Source organism: Rosa rugosa, chromosome 5 (genome assembly GCF_958449725.1).
Source record: "Rosa rugosa chromosome 5, drRosRugo1.1, whole genome shotgun sequence".
NCBI classification, from domain to species: Eukaryota; Viridiplantae; Streptophyta; class Magnoliopsida; order Rosales; family Rosaceae; genus Rosa; species Rosa rugosa.
Genome location: NC_084824.1, coordinates 12,779,019 through 12,796,826, shown reverse-complemented (window position 1 = coordinate 12,796,826; position 17,808 = coordinate 12,779,019). Strand labels below are relative to the sequence as shown.

General features: G+C 38.5%; 3 protein-coding genes across 3 annotated transcripts; 1 reads left to right on the top strand and 2 right to left on the bottom strand.

Moving 5' to 3' along the window:
- Nucleotides 1-4,270: 4,270 nt before the first annotated feature.
- LOC133710278 (uncharacterized) lies at nt 4,271-5,841 on the top strand. The gene is made up of 2 exons (XM_062136310.1): nt 4,271-4,628; nt 5,283-5,841. Exons 1-2 carry the CDS (start codon nt 4,526-4,528, stop codon nt 5,402-5,404), a joined length of 225 nt encoding a protein of 74 aa, XP_061992294.1. The 5' UTR covers nt 4,271-4,525; the 3' UTR covers nt 5,405-5,841.
- Nucleotides 5,842-7,723: 1,882 nt separating this feature from the next.
- LOC133710218 (chromatin structure-remodeling complex protein BSH) lies at nt 7,724-10,768 on the bottom strand. Its single transcript, XM_062136230.1, has 10 exons — nt 10,545-10,768; nt 10,379-10,467; nt 10,199-10,293; nt 10,037-10,108; nt 9,872-9,919; nt 9,699-9,782; nt 9,510-9,548; nt 9,310-9,392; nt 9,099-9,161; nt 7,724-8,061 (listed from the first exon to the last, which is right to left on the bottom strand). The coding sequence occupies exons 1-10, from the start codon at nt 10,586-10,588 to the stop codon at nt 7,962-7,964; spliced, it is 717 nt and encodes a 238-aa protein (XP_061992214.1). The 5' UTR covers nt 10,589-10,768; the 3' UTR covers nt 7,724-7,961.
- A 1,677-nt stretch (nt 10,769-12,445) lies between these two features.
- LOC133710755 (auxin-responsive protein IAA31) lies at nt 12,446-13,808 on the bottom strand. The gene is made up of 4 exons (XM_062136892.1): nt 13,398-13,808; nt 13,067-13,281; nt 12,865-12,961; nt 12,446-12,650 (listed from the first exon to the last, which is right to left on the bottom strand). The coding sequence occupies exons 1-4, from the start codon at nt 13,655-13,657 to the stop codon at nt 12,596-12,598; spliced, it is 627 nt and encodes a 208-aa protein (XP_061992876.1). The 5' UTR covers nt 13,658-13,808; the 3' UTR covers nt 12,446-12,595.
- Between the last annotated feature and the right edge of the window lie 4,000 nt (nt 13,809-17,808).

Below are 17,808 nucleotides of genomic sequence, written 5' to 3'. Positions count from 1 at the left end.
CACAATGTGTTACCAACTAGAGAGAGTTTGAGTAAGAAGGGTTACACTGGTGATATGGGATGCCTGCTTTGCCGTCACCAGGTTGAGAGTGTTGGCCATGTATTATGTGGGTGCCCTACTGCGCAGGAAATCCTTACTGCTCCTCCTTTTTCAATTCAGGTTCCTATTACTCATTCTTTTATTTTTAAGGAATGGTTACTTGAGCAAGCATCTACTCTTTCTTATGAAAATTTTTCTAAGCTGTTGATGCTTTTATGGGGTCTTTGGAAGAATAGGAATGATAAATTGTGGAATGATAATGCTAAAAACGCTTCTACTATTGTTGCTTGTACTATGGCTTGGTATGAAGAGTTCCTTCAAGCTAATAGGGATACGATTATGGTAATCGATAAGAGGACGAAAGCTAGAGCACATTGGTCCCCTCCCATGAGTGGCTTATTGTGCATGAATGTTGATGGTGCTTATGTCTCTACTCTACAACATGGAGGCATTGGCGGTGTTCTGCGTAATGAGAAGGGTGAGTTCATTGCAGGCTTTGCTTATAGAGTGACTAATGTGTCCTCTGCCTACCATGCTGAGTTGCTTGCTATTAAATCTGGGCTGGAGCTTATTCAAGCGCTGGGTGTGTCTAATGTTGCTATAATGAGTGATTGCTCAGAGGCAGTGAAGGCTGTGACTGCAGAGGATCATGACTTCTCTACTTTGGGAATTATTGTTGAAGAAATTCAAGAATTGCTAGGTGATTTGCTTTCTATAGGTGTTCATCATACTTATAGGACCGCTAATCATGTTGCTCATAGACTAGCAGGATTTGGTTTTGATTCTGACATTCATATGGAATGGTTTTCTCAAGCTCCAGAGTGTGTCCTGGATGCCCTACAGTACGATTGTAATCGTATAATTCATTAATACAATTTCATCTTTACCTCAAAAAAAAAAAAAAAAAAAAAAATGTAATGATTTTTTTAAAAATCGGTTTATCACACATTCTAGAACATGCAAGAGATAAAAGTTCTTAACAACTCTCTCTCTCGTGGAAGAGGAGACCTAGGGTTTTTTCCAATTTTCCATCTCTGCGTCTCGTCCGGCGGCTCCCGTCCGAGGCAAGCCTCTGGCCTTGTCGAGGTATGGTGAGTGCAGCCGGACGGGGCTTCTCTTGAGGCTATGGCTCGGCAGGTTTTCGTGGGAAGGTTGCTGCTCTATCTCTCGGCATGGTGGTTGGGGCGGAGTTCTTGACACCTAATCTCTGATGCGCGGGGCTGTGGTGTACGGTGGTGGAGCTTCGGCGCTAGTATCCAAGACTCGTTGGCGATGAGATTTGGATATGGCAGGTCGTGAAGACGATGAGCATGACGGTGCAAATGGCGGCGCAGGAGTGGCGGCGCGGTCGTGCCGGCATGGTCGTGGGGCCTTGATAGATCGGAAGTGATGAGGTGGCTGTGAGTACAATCGTCGTGCAGAGGAGCTTGGTTTATGGGCTTGGGTCAGACCATGCTTATTGGGCTGGGATGGTGACTTTCCTGGGGTCTGTTTTGTTGGGCTTTTCTAATAGTTAGTTTTTACTTTCTAATAATTTCCTTTGTTTTAGGAAGCTATGCTTCTAGGTTTTTGGTAGCGTCATCGAGTCTCGTTTACTCTGCCTATTTACTATGTAGTAGTCAATAGTCTATAGGCTCCCTTTATGAGCATGGAACCGTTAAATGATTGGACCTAATCTATGTATCACTGTGCTACTACCACAAACTCTTTATCTACCCCATGTTGGTAGAGGGAGGATATGTAATGGCCCTTTCTGGCTTTCGATGAATGACAGTCACCCTATTTGGGTTTATTCAAACAAAAAAAAGAGATAAAAGTTCTTATAGAGTAATTTTATACTAGGATTTTTTTTGTTTTGAATAAACTAGGACATTGTTATTTTCACTTAAATATTTAGTTATGATGTTTCATAAATTTCGGTTTGTCCAAACTTCACCTAAATTGAGGATATTTCAACTGTTTTGAGTTGCTAATCTGTCTTGACCTAGTTTCAACATGAATCTCTTATAATTGATTTGTCTAGTTTGGGTCTTCTTATAGAGGAAGTCAGATAAATTATGAGCATGAATATAGATTTGAAATTGCTTCATACTTCACGTGAGGCAAACAGGATGGCTCATGTACTTGCAAATCACACCTTGAACTAAAGTGAGAGTCGATCATGGTTTGTTGTTGGTCCATAAATTATAAGGATGTCACTCTAAGTGATTGTAATCATTAATTGATTTAATGAGATCCATTTTCAAAAAACATGAGTCTCTCAAATTAATCTTTCGATAATTCCATTATTTCCACCAATTTTTGTTAATATGCAACGCAGTACGCCCTATATCTTTCGTGAAGCATGTATATGAAGTCACATATGCATTGGTTTTGGGGGGGGTTGGGGTTGGATTGAAACGTAAAGAAACAAGAACATTCAAACGTACTTAATGTTCAATTAAATTAGAACAAAATAAATAGCTAATTAAAATTTGGAGACCAAAATGCTAAAACTTTGGAGTATATTATATTACGTATCTTCAAAATGTGAATGCTTTGTTTTATCAACTCATGATTAAAATCAACGTTCCCACAAATTCATGTGTTATCTTCAATTTTATATCGAGTACAAGTTTTAATGCGGATCCATTAATCTATGGTAGCTCAATTTCTGCACAGACCATGGATGATTGGATTAGATTACTAATTAGTTCTAAACAATACAATGCAAGTTGCAATATGGTTGGGTTTAGGGTATATGAACATATAACAGACACTGCTGCACTAGATTTGGCTGTCTCTCTCTCACTCTCTGCCTTAGCACAACATGTGGGAATCACATACCCTATGAAATGGATAATTAGGCCTGTGGACCTGTGGTCATGTTACTCATGTATTTCTTTTCTCCCATTAAGTAGAAGGAAGCTAGGGCAGGAATAATTTGCAGAAGCATTGGGTTGGGGGGGGGGGGTACTGAATGAATGAATGAGTGGGAGTCAGGATTCACAATGTCCCTGGGGAAGAAGGGAACCAATGGGAGCTGGGAGTGTTAGGGTTGAGAGTGAAAATGCATGTGACAGACTGACAGGCCTTAAATGGATCAAAAGAAGCCAATTGCAGACATGGATATAGGGCATTAATGCATCCAACAAGAACATTGGAAGGTGGTAGTGTAAGAGTAAGGGCTCGTATATATTATGTGATGACATCGTTAGTTTGGCTCCACTGTTATATCTGAGGATTTTTTTTCTTCATGGGTAAGATGAAGAAGTGAAAATGATAGACACTTGCTCTTATATACATATCAATCTTCTTAAGGTGAATTGTGATTTTTTTTTTTTTTTTTTTTTTTTACTCATAATCACATATACTTTTCAAGAAAAACATAAAACAAACCTTAAGTTATTATAAAAATCTCAGGTGTGAGATAAATAATTTAGTGTGAGTTTTCACATTTACACTTTCCAACCTATATCAAGTCACATAATCACATATCATCATTGTCATTGTTGAGTCAGTGAACTCTAAATATCTACACTTTGATGAAATGCAAGCTCTCACACATCATCCAATTTAATTATCTAGGTCAAAGATATTAGGATCTTTTTAAATCGGAATCTAATCACAATTTATTTCGAGTATAGCCCCTCTTCACCTATTGCTTTTACTTGAACAGCCACTATGACTATGCAGCTTACTCCACCTTAAATAAAGTTTGCGTCTTACTCTTACCATTGACTATGATCCCAATTATTCTACCACCGACGAATAAGTAATGATTACAAATGTATGAAAACAACGATATTGTGCTCACCTTAATATCAAGTTGACATCGACTTTGTACTCACATTCAACACTAACTTACTATCAAGATGACACCACAGTAATCTATTTGGAATTTCATTTCAAACGTTCTAAATACGTTTCCGTCCTTAACTTGTCAAAGCCACACAATTTGAACAAAACAGACCAAATACTGTCCACAATTAGGTGAAGGATGACTGTGATGATGAGATGGGGTACTCTCTGTCTCGGTGAAAAGGCAACGTTGTAACTTATGTGACGCTCATTGAAAGAGAAAGAAGAGTAAGATGGGCAATATATGTGATTATGAAAATCCCATAATATACGTCACATTCAGAAAAGTAAAGGGATTCACGTGTTGAGGGTCTCTCCCCTCTCCCTCCCTCCAACTCTAAGGCTTGTGGGAGCGTGCGCCATGTGCTTTGGTGCAGTCGGCGACCTTCAATGAAGATAAGGAAAAAAAAAAAAAAAAAGAGTGATTAACTGAGTGAGTGATGTTCCTCTATTCTAATCGTACCCCATCTCACGGATCTTGCCCCTTCTCTCTCTTCACCCTCCCACTATATATACAAATCCTCTGCATCATCTTTTACAGCAAAAGCTGAATAAGGCTCAGAGAGAAAAGCTGTGAGGCTCTTCTGCAACACAAAACATTCATACAATACAATACAATACCAGTTCAAAAGCATCATCCTTATCCATGGCTTCTTGGAAGAAAACCATCACAACCCCATTCAGGAAAGCTTGCAAGGTCTTCAACCAGCAGCCAAGTACCAGAGACCAGAAGAAGTCTCAACTTCAAGGTATAGATACATGTCTATCATCATATATATTGTATATCTTCATGGTAGTTATGTGTGTGTGTGCAGCCATTCTCATGTGTGGACGTCCGTACCTAAGCAAAAGGTACGGATTTCCATTTTTTCCCCAGTTTCCGATCACACATTTACATCTTAACTGTTCAGTTTTTAGGTCCTAATGTATAGATTATCTCTGCAAAATTTCAGCCAAATTGGTGATCATTAAGGCATTCAAAACTGCAATTTACAACAATGAATACGAACGGTTCCGGATGTATAGATCATCTCTGCAAAATTTCAGCCAAATTGGTGATCGTTAAGGCATTCAAAACTGCAATTTACAACAATGAATACGAACGGTTCCGGTTCGACAGATTCGGAACCGTTCGTATTCATTGTTGTAAATTGCAGTTTTGAATACCTTAACGATCACCAATTTGGCTGAAATTTTGCAGAGATGATCTATACATTAGGACATAAAAACTGAACGGTTAAGATGTAAATGTGTGATCAGAAATTGGGGAAAAAATGGAAATCCGTACCTTTTGCTTAGGTACAGACGTCCGCACCTGAGAATGATTGTGTGTGTGTGTGTGTGTGTATATAGATTCACTGAGTCATTGAGTAATTGTATTCCATTGATATTATGTGGAACAGGGAATGAGAATAGTGTGACTGCTCTGCATGGTGAAGTGATGGCTTGTGGCTATGAAGATGTTCAGGTCATGTGGTCTATTCTGGACAAGTCCAACTCCTCAGCCTGCAACATCACTTCTTAACATAAATGGCAGCTAAGCTATTACCCAGTTTAGCCTAATATCTATCTAGCTACCCCAAAAAAGAAAATGACTCAAAAAAAAAAAAAAAAAAAAAATCCACTTCAGCAATTGGCATGTATTTCTGTGTATGCCAATTGGGTCATCATGGTTTTGCTTGCATAGCATACTGGTATGTGTGCAAATGTTACTTGTAGATAGTGATTTGTGTTGGGATGATGATCTTGTGCTTCAAAAAGTGTGGTGGCAAGAAGAAGAAACCCAACTGAGGAAAAGAGAGCACACAAAATTAAAGAAGGGTTTTGTGAGGAGTGATTGCGAAATTTCCCCCATTGCCTGGAAGTTTTTTAGATTGTAATTGTCGAAAAATAGGGAATCCCTGTGATTGAATGAAAGATTACAGTGAGATTATTAATGGAAATTTAGAAGGATTGTTTTAACTCATCTGCCCCTTTTTGTTTTAAGGAGAATCTCTCTCTCTCTCTCTCTTCTATCTGGTCCTCGAGTGATTTCTTTTGCCACCATATTATTGGTTACCAAACTAATACTATATATATCCCTCTAATGGTTTTAACCATATTCCATTGGAATGAACAGATGGAAAGCTTCTGTATTAACAGGGCAAATCAAACAAGGTCCTAATCTATAAACAAATCACAAAGCTCCCAACTACTTTTTTAAGCTGTTTAATGAAACTCCGACACATAACTTTCCTAATAAATATGATGTGCTTCATCTAGCTGCTAGAGAACCAATCATTCATAAGTTAGTCTAATTCATGAAAATTTCACATCAACTCACAATGACAAACATGTAAACATGGTACAAATTGCAGATTGTTTGAGTGGACAGACATGTCTAAATGACTTATAAGGTTTTCAAGTTTTTCCTTTCATCCTTTCCTGCAATGTACCTCTTCTTCTTCTTTTCTTCCCTATACCCACTAAAATCAAGATACGCAACACTTTGCGATTCTTTTATGAGAACACATCAGTTTTGCAATTTAAATCCAATGAATCGACTTGCAAAGAGTAACCGTAGACAAGATACTACATTGTGTACCACATGATTACTACAGACTAGGTTTTACTTGTACACGTAGATCACACATTTCGTCTCGAAGATTCAAATTCAATAGTACAAAGTTTATGCAAGTCCATGATGGTTTAATATGCTTTGATGCAGGATTGCAGGGGATTTTGAAGATCGGGTTTCTTTGAAGTTTTGGATAACAAGTATAGATGATGGAGAGAATAATTAAAAGATTATGAAGATGAGTCATGTATGAAGAGATGAGTCATGAAGCCTTTTCACAAAACCATTTGTCATGCAATCGCACTATAACGAAACATTTTTTTAAAGCAAACAGCAGAGTACATCTATAACTTGTCCAAAGCAAATAATGGAGCTATAACAATAATGCAGCTGGGATCTATTTATTAAAAGTACATGGAGTACAGACCGTCCTCCAAGTTGTGAAGTCACAACATTTGATCCCTTGTTGGAACCAATCACTCACAGTCGGTGCCTTTTTACGAGGTCACAGAAATTGACTCAAATTTGCAAAGATTTATTTATAGGTTCAATTTCAGAAGTCAAAGCAAGGAAAACAGAGTTATGGGAAGGCTCCATGGCCCATATCCATGCATGATTAGGATTTGGATTGTCACCACCTTCAACACTGGTCCAGACTATCAATGATGTCTTATTGTAAGTGAACAAATGAAGATGATATGAAAAGAATCCAAGATTGGAAATGAATGAACAATAGGAAAAGCGCGTGCCTTTTTATGGAGATCAATTCAGAATGTGCAATATACTGGTAAGGATACAGTTGCAATGCTGGGAGATAATCTTCCTCATACACAATTCCAGGGATATTTAATTCCAAGGAAACTTGGCAGACCTTGTATAGTGAACTAAAAGACCCAGACTTGGTATCAAATGACAGCGAAATTTAACAGCTCAAAGAAGCGAGTGCCTTTTTTGGAGTTAAACTTTAAAAAGTGCACTTTACTGGAAAGGATACAATTACATATGTCGGGAAATAATCCATCTTATGCTTGATTCTACAGGATATTTTCTACCAAGGACACTTTGCAGGCCTTTAACAATGAATTAGAAGAACAAGACTTGGTATCAAAAGACTGCGAATTTTCACTACTCAGAGAATTCAGACTCCTAGCTAGTTGATTACAGTGCCATATTTCAATATTCAGGGAATTCTGACTTCAAGCTAGTAAACATGCCCTATACAGCTATTTCAATATTCAGGGAATTCTGACTTCAAGATATTTCAATATTTAATTTCCCTCACAGCTATTTCTTTGTTTAGCAAACCTCAACAGAGCAAGGGTCATTTTATTAATTTTGACAAAAATAGTACAGATAGTACACATAGTAGGGGAGCATAAACCTCACCCATATAAAGAAGAGAAAACACTAAAAATACAAAAAGGGGGAAATAGGCACCTTATCCACTTGGGAAAGAAAAAATTAACTAAAAGTACAAACAAGAGAGGGGGGGACATAAAACCTTACCCCTCACAGCTTTATCAGTTCACCGAGCGTTCCTTTCTTCTTTTGCTTCAAGGGCATCGACTTCTTCACTAGATAGAAGATCAACAATGGGTTCATACACATCCCACTCCTTTCTTTTCCTGATACATTTGGGAGCAAAGAGAACAAGTATCAGTAAATCTTTGTTAATTGCCTAATTCTTATCTAAAAGTAAAAGTGTTAAACATAAGCAACTGAATCAAATATAAGAATCAAATGGATATGATTTATAATTGAAAATCTGGCGGGGAAAAACACGTTAGAGACTAAATGGGCAAAGTGTCGTAAGGTTGATTTAGCAATTAAACTCAACCCTGCACTGTCATTCCACTCAGGATGATTTTGAAGAGGCATGTAGGAATTGAATATCTATTATGTATCTTCCTAGGTTTAAATAGCCATGCCGAACAAAGTACTCACCATAGTTTTTTCACTAGCTATGAAGACTAAACTCTGAGGTATGACCATAAAGGTTTTGCTTTTTCCAGTGTTATGGGGATTTCTATACTCACGTGGTGCAATCATTTATTTTTGGATTAAAATGAATAACAAATTTGGAGGTTCAGAATACAGTCCCACTGCCTTTTGTCAAGTATTTTCTTCCTTGAAGTGGATCAATTCATACAAAATAAGCTGTACGAAGAAAGTCTGTAATGCCATGAAGATTATTGTAATTGTATATATATCATGCTAATATATCTTTCAACCCTCCGTTCCAGATATTTTGGTCATGTTATATCCCAATCAAAAAAAAATTAGCATAATCATTTCATATATTTATGAAAAACATAAAGTGTTAGTTCAAGAAAGAGACAGTAGCTTCAATAGTTTAGCAGCTTTAGCTAGCCCAGGAAGATCTAACGGCAAAAGAGAAGTACACAAAGTACATTGTTGTGGTCTTCCAAAAGCCTTTAGACAGGTATCTGTATCTTAATGAAGAAATTAAATTTGCAACTAGAAGCGCAAGCTTATGGAATGAAAAGGGTATTTTAAATGTAACTAGCACAGGACCCACATAAAAACTCAAAAGAACGGACAAAAATAGCGTATTTTCAGTTTCATTAACAACATAGATGTGGAACTTTCCGACTTCACAAGCAAAGAAAATTTTAAAACTTAGTGGAGTGAGATGACATACCGAATGACAGTAGATCTGTGACCAAATGACTTGACCAGGTCCAATCCAGTACTACTTGCTTTACTGAGAAAGAGATAATAAAAATGTACCATCACGTAAGTATTACAGTGTATATTCCCTCTTAATGACCTAAATGAATTGTGTGCAACAGCCAGGAGGAGGCAAGAAAATGTGTTTTTAAAAAACAAAACAAAAAAGTCATCACAAGCACCTGAGTGGAGTATGATCACTCCCTCGGCGCCCTTTCTTGCTTAGTCTGCTTTCTCTTGCTGAAGCTACATTTTGGACTGCAATCTACAATATGAAATACAAAATGCCCACAGTAACTGAACAAAGACTAAAATACTCATTAAATTAATCGAAAATACATTGTACCTCATGTGAGGTACAAAAGAAGCAACAAAATCTAACCTCATACAGCTGTTCTCTAATTGCAAAAGCAATTGCAGGCTGCAATAAGAGAATTACTTCTTTTAGCACACTGAAAAGGTGATCAAGGTTCCAATTTTGACACAAACCAAAAGAAGATATAGAATTGCATTTACTAATGAAAAAAATTGCATTTGTTAAACAAGAATGATATAGAATGCAATGACTTACACCAACTTCAGGGTCATGAACACCTAAATCTGCACACAAGGTTTTAGCAAACTCCTCGGGATCACTTTCAAAGTTGTTCAAGTCCTGAAATCCACCAAAACATATATGAAACTCAAGCTAACACACGAGGTACACTAATGCTATGATGAAACAAGAAACTGCTGAAGCTTTACCCATAAAAACTGGTCCCTAATGAGAGTATGGTTTACACGGAGATCAAGCTGAGAATAAAAAAAAAAACCATCAGAATTTTTCAACTAACCCCAAAAACCATTGAAAAATAGCAACTTTCCAATGCAGTAACTATGCTACATAATCTAAAAGACGAAAAGGGTGACCTTAATCGGAACAATCCTCTCGCCGGTGTACATATCTTGGCCTTGGAATGATCGAAAAATATCAACTTGGCTCTGATACCACATAACATAGTTATAATCTAGCCATTATTACCACTACAAACATAAATGGGACAATTTCCCAGAGTTGAATCAATTCCAAACCTGAATGGAATTAACAATGGCTCTCTCGTAATTCGAAGACAGCTTCAAGTCTCTAACTGTTACTTTCGCAAACTTGGCAATCTCCCCATCAGGGTCTGTCATCAATCACCATAAACTCAAAAACTTCCCAAACCCAAAATTTGAAAAAGCACAAAGAGAAAGAATGAAACTTTCTTTTACCAGATGGGTTCCAAGTGAAGGCGTCTTTGAACCTCTGGCCTTCGACTTCGAAATCGACGCGAATTGGGACCAAATTCTGGGAAGTTGGCCTGCGAATTGGGAGTGAATTTTGACCAAGAATTCGTGGGGACCAAAACGAAGAAAGATAGGAGAAGAAGAAGCTTACATTCTGAACTTCTTGACAGAGCCTTTGGGAGCGTGGCCTTTCATGGTGGGTGGGGGGGGGGGGGGGGTTTGCTTCTCCCTCCTTTGGAGCAAGTTTGAATTTTTGTTTGGGTGACTCAAATTTCGGAGCTTCTTCTTCCTACGAATTGGGGGTTTGGCGCTTTATGCCCGACCCGATTGCTTCTTTTGTTTCAGAACCGTCGCCAATGCTCTATGGGGTTTCGGGTTCAAGTTTTATTCTTGGATTTTGAGTCGGTTTTGGGTGCCCTCATTGATTTGGATCGGGCCTCAAAATCATGGATTTAATTTGGCAATTTCTTAATAAATAAAGTAGTTTTGTAGAAAATACAAATTTTTTTTTTTTAAACAATATTACAAATTTATCTGTTGGCCATGTCTCCTCCTTTTTGTGGGTTTGTCAAAGGGAATGTAGATGGTACTTTTTTTTGGCAGGTTGGAATTATTCTTTGTGATTAGAAGAGGGATTTTGTTCTAGCGTAATGTTGAGATTGTTGCAATCTTGTATGCTCTTAAATTGACATATGAGTGAAGTCACTCTTCTTCTATCTTGTTGGAATCTGATGCCAAATGAGCTTGAGGGGGAAAACCTAGTTTGGTTCCAAATGGGCATCTATGAGATCTCATGTTATTTATGGATGTTTCTTGACATTATATATCTAGCTATTGTACGCACATCAACTAGCTACACACGGTCTAGATGTAGTGATGAACATTAGATTTTGTAACTAAGTTTTAGTTTTATAGGGTTTCATATATTGTGTTACGACTTCTTAGTTGATTTTTCATGTTTGTACTAAGTTGAAATTTATTTATGATCGGTCTTATCTAAATTTAAATTGATAGAATCGATATCTAACTCATTCACAAATCTACAACCCAACACTCACCCACTCTTTGCTATTGGCTATCTACATCTCTCCCTCCCTAGCTAGTTGGTGACTTGTTGAGAAGGAGATAGAGTAAGAATCTGAATTTAACAAATAAAGAAAACACAAAGAGGAAAAAAAAGAGTATGAATTGTAATTATCGGACTAGTTGGTGACTTGTTGAGAAGGAGATAGAGTAAGAATCTGAATTTAACAAATAAAGAAAACACAAAGAGGAAAAAAAGAGTATGAATTGTAATTATAGGACTTTAGTGAAGTGTCAAGTTCACTTCCCAAAAAGAAAATGTCCATAAAAGGTTCCTATTCCTATAGAGGTCGGATACCTAAAAGTGACACTCACCAATATACATTGATGAGAATGCAAAACTTGGTAGCTAAACCTTCTAAAATTGTGGTCATGCAAAAGTTTTAGTCAATAGGAAATGGCAGTGCACCATTTTCCATTTTTGCACTAATCACAACTTTAGCGGTTGGGTTACCTACTAAGATTCCTCCTTGTTCAGCACTAATCAAAATGGCCTGCCAAAATTACAAGAAATAACAACTATGCTCTTCCAAGTTTACATATATATGATGAAGAACCAGCTATTCACCTTGCCTTTTAAGACACCACCACCCCCACGTTTCAAGAAATTGGGTGATCAAATTTAATGGATATTCATTCAGTCCTCAACATTATTATTACAGATCAAGTATATATGATCAATGCTTTTGTCCAAGTTTGAATGGAAACCCTTTTGGATGGTGTGCACGTCTAAAGCTCCCATAGGAGAAAAGAAAACACGTGTACCAAGTAGAAGATCGATCATAGTTCCTAATTATCACAGACATTCAATGGCAGCAATCTTTCTTGTAGTGACAACATCGACCTCACCTAACAATGCGAAAAGAACGCAGAAGGAAAAAGGAAAATGAAGCCCTTGTATGGCCCCATGTTAACAACCTTGCCTACTCTACAATGATTGGTTTTTATGGAGGAAAAGAAACCCAGAAAGAGAAACAAGTATAATCTCTCTTATAATATTGATGCTGTACAGAGTGTTTCGAGTATGAAGTTCGAACCACCAATAAGGCAAAACTGGATTAGGGCAGACAACTCTGAGTCTAATTATAATTATAAGATGAACAAATCAATATAATTTAGCTAACATCTGTCTGCTCTAGTAATCTTCAGTCTTTTCACAGTAGTCAAGAATATCCTGTTTCAAAAAACAAAATTAGAAACACAATTTGTGTGAGGACAGCTATTTTGAAAAGGTAGGCAGATTAATTTCTGCACTCCAATGGATACTGCATATAGTTTTTTTTATACGGTGCGCACGTAGCTAAAATTGGAGTGCAGAAATTGCTAGCCTTTTGAAAATGCATGTATGAACTTGGTAAAAGAATAAAAATTGGGTTTAAGGTGCTTACTCCCAAGGCACATCTCCAACCAGCATCCAATCCCCTTCTTGATCTTCATAAGTTAAAACATAATATTTCTCTGAATGAACATGATTATTATCAGGACCTGCTTTCAACCAAAAAACAAGAAACATAAAATATTAACCCAAATATTAATTTTGATCTCAAAATTAGAGGTCCTATATAACAATTTGTGTTTGCGTCAACTTACATAGAATGGTGGTCTTGAACATGAGGCTCAGAGTTGTGATCAAAGCATCATAACCATCGTGAGCAAACAGATTCAATTTTCTACCAATTGGGATTCCCTCCATGTAGACCTTCACAAATAAAGAAGAATTCTGATGATGGTAATTCTCTGATTTGCCTGAAAGTGTGCTCCTCAAGATCGATTTGATCGGCGGCCAGCTTACCAATGCTTCTTCCCTGAAAGAGAATTTTGAACAGAGCAAGACAGAGGATTTATTAGCCAAGAACAGTAAACAATCCATTTGGGAAGAACAGAGGGAAACAGAATGATGGAGCTGCAGACATGCACATACCTTGGGCTTGAAGTAGTGGAAGACAAGTCAGAGTGATGAGACGGTGATATGCTCAGGCCAAGTCTGAGATCAGTGCTCAAATCTGTTCTGGTATGAGTGCTTCTGCGACTGTTACGAGAATTAGTACCACCATTGATTTTGTGAGAGAGAGACGAAGAAGAAGACGATCCAGAAGGCTTAGGAAGAAGATCATCAAGGTCAGGATGGTTGCTGCTGTCTATGGAAGAAGATGATGAATGTGCAGCAGCTTGTAATCCCATTTTTGTACTCAGATCAGAGGATAATATGAGACTTGAGAGAGAAGATATAAGAATGTGTTAAAAGGCTTAAAAAGCTGCTAACTCAGGCCATGAAACCCTGAGCTATATATAATACTCTACAGTCTCTACAAGTCATATACACACAACTGATCGAGCAACTCATTCCTTCAACAAAAGAGAGGAAGAGACTTTAGTCAATTTGACAATCGATTTGTTACCCGGTTGGTCCACATGTCCACGTTGATTTTTTCCTTTTTTGCCTTTTAGGTTTACAATTTTTTTTCAAGCCTACTCAATGTCGGATTCAATGTTAGTTTGATATACGCTAGTGTGTTATAATAAACAATTAAGTAATCATATGTTTCGTGAAGCAAATAATGTGGCTCATAGGTTGGCACATTTTGCTAGCTTTGATCATGTTATGGATCTCTCTTTAGTTGAGGCTCCTGATTTTATACAGGATGTCCTTTATGAAGACAATTGTAACGCAACTATGCATGCTGGGGGTATAGGTATTAGGTCCCCCCCCCCCCCCCGCGATGCGGCAAAATTTAAGTAATAATAATATGGCCGTGGGGATGAGCCCCCCAATTAAGTAATATTAGAATTGTTTGAAAGAGATTTTGAGTTCGAAATCTTCATAACTAATTGTATTTATTTGTAAAAAACATGTTAGCATATAACTTTTGAAATTCACTGAATGGATGCCACATTTTCAAAATTATACAAATCTAGAAGTCAGGTCTATTTCATATACTTAGTTTGCTTTGTTGTTTAGGATTAGGATTTAGGGTTTTTGAGAAATGTTCGACCAATTGAACACTCATGTTGTATGGTGGTGACTCTACAACAAGGTTCTAAAAATCGGCCTAGGCGCTGGGCGCTTCCTTACCGTTCGGATTTTAGGCTAATCGATCGAGCTGGGCGTCGGGTTGAAAATCGGCCACCTAATAGGGCTAGGCGGGTAGTCCTGGGCGCTGTGCGACTAGGTGTTGCTTCCTTTTTTTTTTTTAAAAAAAAAATAAACTCAAATAGAGACTCACTGTCGAACACTTGAAGTCAAAGTCGAAACCTAACTCAGACACTCATTGTCGCCATCTCTCTCTCTCTCTCTCTGGCACCGTGGCACGACCTCTCTCTGTCAAGGCCGCACGACCTCACGACCTCACGACCTCTCTCCTTGAGGACCTTGACTAACTCATCTCTCCGTCTCTCATGAATTTCTGGGTTCAATTTCTGGCTTGAAATCATTGAATTGCATAATTGGTAAGTTGAATTTCTGGGTTTTGAATCGATCTATTGTGGGTTTTGACTTTTGAATCGATCTGTTTCTCACTCTTTCATGAATTTTTGGGTCATGGTGGAAGAGATAGAAGGTGCTTGGTCTTCTGGTGTAGTGGGGCGAAGGAAGAGAAAAGACACAGAGACTGGTTTAGCTATTGGAACCCAGCAAAGGCTATTTCAAGTTGACACTGTTCGGCTCCAGTTTTTCTTGAGCTGGTCAACAGTTTCTTTTCTTGCGGGCGTGCCAGCACCGTTCGGGTGCGGTCGTCGGGGGTGTCCTTTGACCTGATTTCTTTTGTGCTATTGTGGACGAGGAGAGCACCAACCTCGTCGCGGGATTCTTTGTGCCTCGTGGTGAGGACGACCGCACCCGAACGGTGCTGGCATGCCAGCAAGAAAAGAGACTGTTGACCAGCTCAGGAAAAACTGGAGCCAAACATACACGTTTGCTAAACCCAACAAATGTGTACTTGCAGTTTGACATACGTGTGGTTTGTTCATTGAATCAAATCATATAACCCACTAATATTGAGACTTTATCTTAGGCTAATATTAAGTATGTTTATTAAATTCTTAATTTTTTTTTCTCTATTTTGATCAATTAAACTATTTTCAATTAATTTTGAGATTTTAAATATTTTTATGTATATAATTATATGTCATAAAATAATTTAAAAACTAAAATAATTAAAACCGCCTAGTTCCCGCCTAGGGGCCCGAGATACCGCCCGCCTAGCGCCTAGCGTTTTTTAGAACCTTGCTCTACAAGGGAATGACATCAAATGTAACAATGAATTATTAATTAAATCATAAGCTTCCAAGTAGCTGACTTTAGTATTTTGCTAAATGATAGTCAAAGGACAATCCACTGTATTCATCAAAACGACAAGAACAGAAGGACAAGCCCAACGTATTATCGATTTCTTTTTCTAGATAAAGATTTGATTGTTTGCTAGCTAACTAGCATATTTCAATAGTTAAATAAATTGAAGTCATGGAAAAAAAATAGTTAAAGAAATTGATGATGATTGCAAGGAAATAGACCAAAGGGAAGATAACAACTTTTAGATACTCCATGCGAATATATTAGATTTTTTTTTTTGGAGAATGTGCCAATATATTAGATTAAAGGAATATTGACCATTTACACAATTTGAACCTAAAAATTGTCCACTTACTCCACTAAGAGTTTTTTACTCCCATTTACTCAATTTAAAATTTATTGACAATTTTGACATTATTTTAATTAAGGATTAAATACTTGTTACTCCTCAAATCTGAAAAACAGTTTAGTCCCTCGCCTTTTAAATTAAATTAGATAGTCCTTATTATTTGCAATTCTCACATAATAGGTCCACAACATGTCTAAAATGACTATTATACCCCTCACTTCTATTTTTATATTATTTTTTCCTCTCTTTTTGTAATTTTTGTCTTTTTTATTTTTTTACTCTCTCTCTCCCTCCCTCCCTCCCTCCCCCCAACATTGACCCATCTCTTCTTCCTCTTCGCTTTCCACAGCGACGGCCCCGCCCTATTCTCCGATGGGCCACTCCACCCAAAACGACGTCGGACTCCTCTCCGAGCTTGGCATCGGACCCCACTCCACCCAAAACGATGCCTTCCTCACCACCAAGCCGTCGCCCAATTACGTTGTCGGGCTCAGATTTTGATCTGTCCAAGGCTCAGATTGAAGTCGATTAGGTCGATTGAGGTCCAAGGCTCCGAGAGAGCCGCGAGTATGGGATCGAAGCTAGGAGTGGTGCTCGGTTGAGGTATGCTTGTTGGAATTGGTCTCTGAGGTTTGGCTGAGTTGGGTAGAGTGGTGTAAGAAGGATGTGCTGCGTGCCTGCTGTGCGCGGGGCTGCTATGCTGGGCTCGTATGGCTGCCACGCTTCTACGCTGGGCAAGGTTGGCCGCTGCACGCATGTGTTGTGTGCACTATCGGAGCTACACGTCTGCTCTAGGCTGCTGCGTGGGTGACCAAAGTCCTCCTTTGGGTGTCCAGAGTAAATCCCATTCTAATGTAGCCAATAAAGAGAGAGAGAAAAAATAATAATAATAAAAAGATGAATTAAGAGCTATAATAGTCATTTTGGACCTATTATGTGAGAATTGCAAAGAATAAGGACTATCCAATTTAATTTAAAAGGCGAGGGACTAAACTGTTTTTCAGGGAAAAGTTTGAGGAATAACAAGTATTTAATCCTTTAATTAATAAATTACACTCATCTCTCTCTCTCTCTCTCTCTCTCACACACACACATACACATCCGCCTCCTCACCCAGACCACCGTTGTCGAGCCCTAGGCCTCATAGCTTCTATCACCGCCGACTACCAATGGGCATTTCTCGACCATCACCGCGGCCTACTCCATCGTCGAGCCTTAGGCCTCCATCATTTGCGGCTTCGTCGCCGTCGTCGTTCTCGTCTCGTGCAACAAACTTGGCGACTTCTCGATCTTGTAATTGGATTGGACGACGCATTGGGGTCGCAGACGGAGAGGAAGGAGAGTCCGGAGATGGCGACGAGGAGGTAGGATTCGGGTCTGGCCTGGACGGCGAGGTGGGAGTTGTTGGTGGTGTCAAAGTCGAACCAGAGGACGGGGACTTGTGGCGGAGGTCGAGGAGGGCGATGCGGCCCTGGAAATCACCGGCGACAAGGAAGAGGTGGTAGTTGGAAGGATTGGTACAGAGGAAGTCCGGGCCGAGGGGGTGGAAGGCTAAAGTTTTCTCCGATTTGGTGCCCAGAACATTTTCTGGGTGGCCAATTTTTTATTTTTTTTTGATATACTGTGAGCTCCGAGAATGGGGAAGGAAAAAAAAAAAAAAAAGTGAACATGTAGAATTGAACATATAAATTGATC

Excerpts from the sequence above, each read along its gene's own strand:
- LOC133710218 (XM_062136230.1), bottom strand. The coding sequence starts at position 10,588 with ATGAAAGGCCACGCTCCCAAAGGCTCTGTCAAGAAGTTCAGAAT. Across the intron at positions 10,468-10,544 it reads TCTGTCAAGAAGTTCAGAAT|GCCAACTTCCCAGAATTTGG; the intron begins GTAAGCTTCTTC and ends CCCAATTCGCAG. Across the intron at positions 8,062-9,098 it reads CACAGATCTACTGTCATTCG|GAAAAGAAAGGAGTGGGATG; the intron begins GTATGTCATCTC and ends CAAATGTATCAG.
- LOC133710755 (XM_062136892.1), bottom strand. The coding sequence starts at position 13,657 with ATGGGATTACAAGCTGCTGCACATTCATCATCTTCTTCCATAGACAGC. Across the intron at positions 13,282-13,397 it reads TCCACTACTTCAAGCCCAAG|GGAAGAAGCATTGGTAAGCT; the intron begins GTATGTGCATGT and ends ATTCTCTTTCAG. Across the intron at positions 12,962-13,066 it reads GTTCAAGACCACCATTCTAT|GTCCTGATAATAATCATGTT; the intron begins GTAAGTTGACGC and ends GGTTGAAAGCAG.
- LOC133710278 (XM_062136310.1), top strand. The coding sequence starts at position 4,526 with ATGGCTTCTTGGAAGAAAACCATCACAACCCCATTCAGGAAAGCTTGC. Across the intron at positions 4,629-5,282 it reads GAAGAAGTCTCAACTTCAAG|GGAATGAGAATAGTGTGACT; the intron begins GTATAGATACAT and ends TATGTGGAACAG.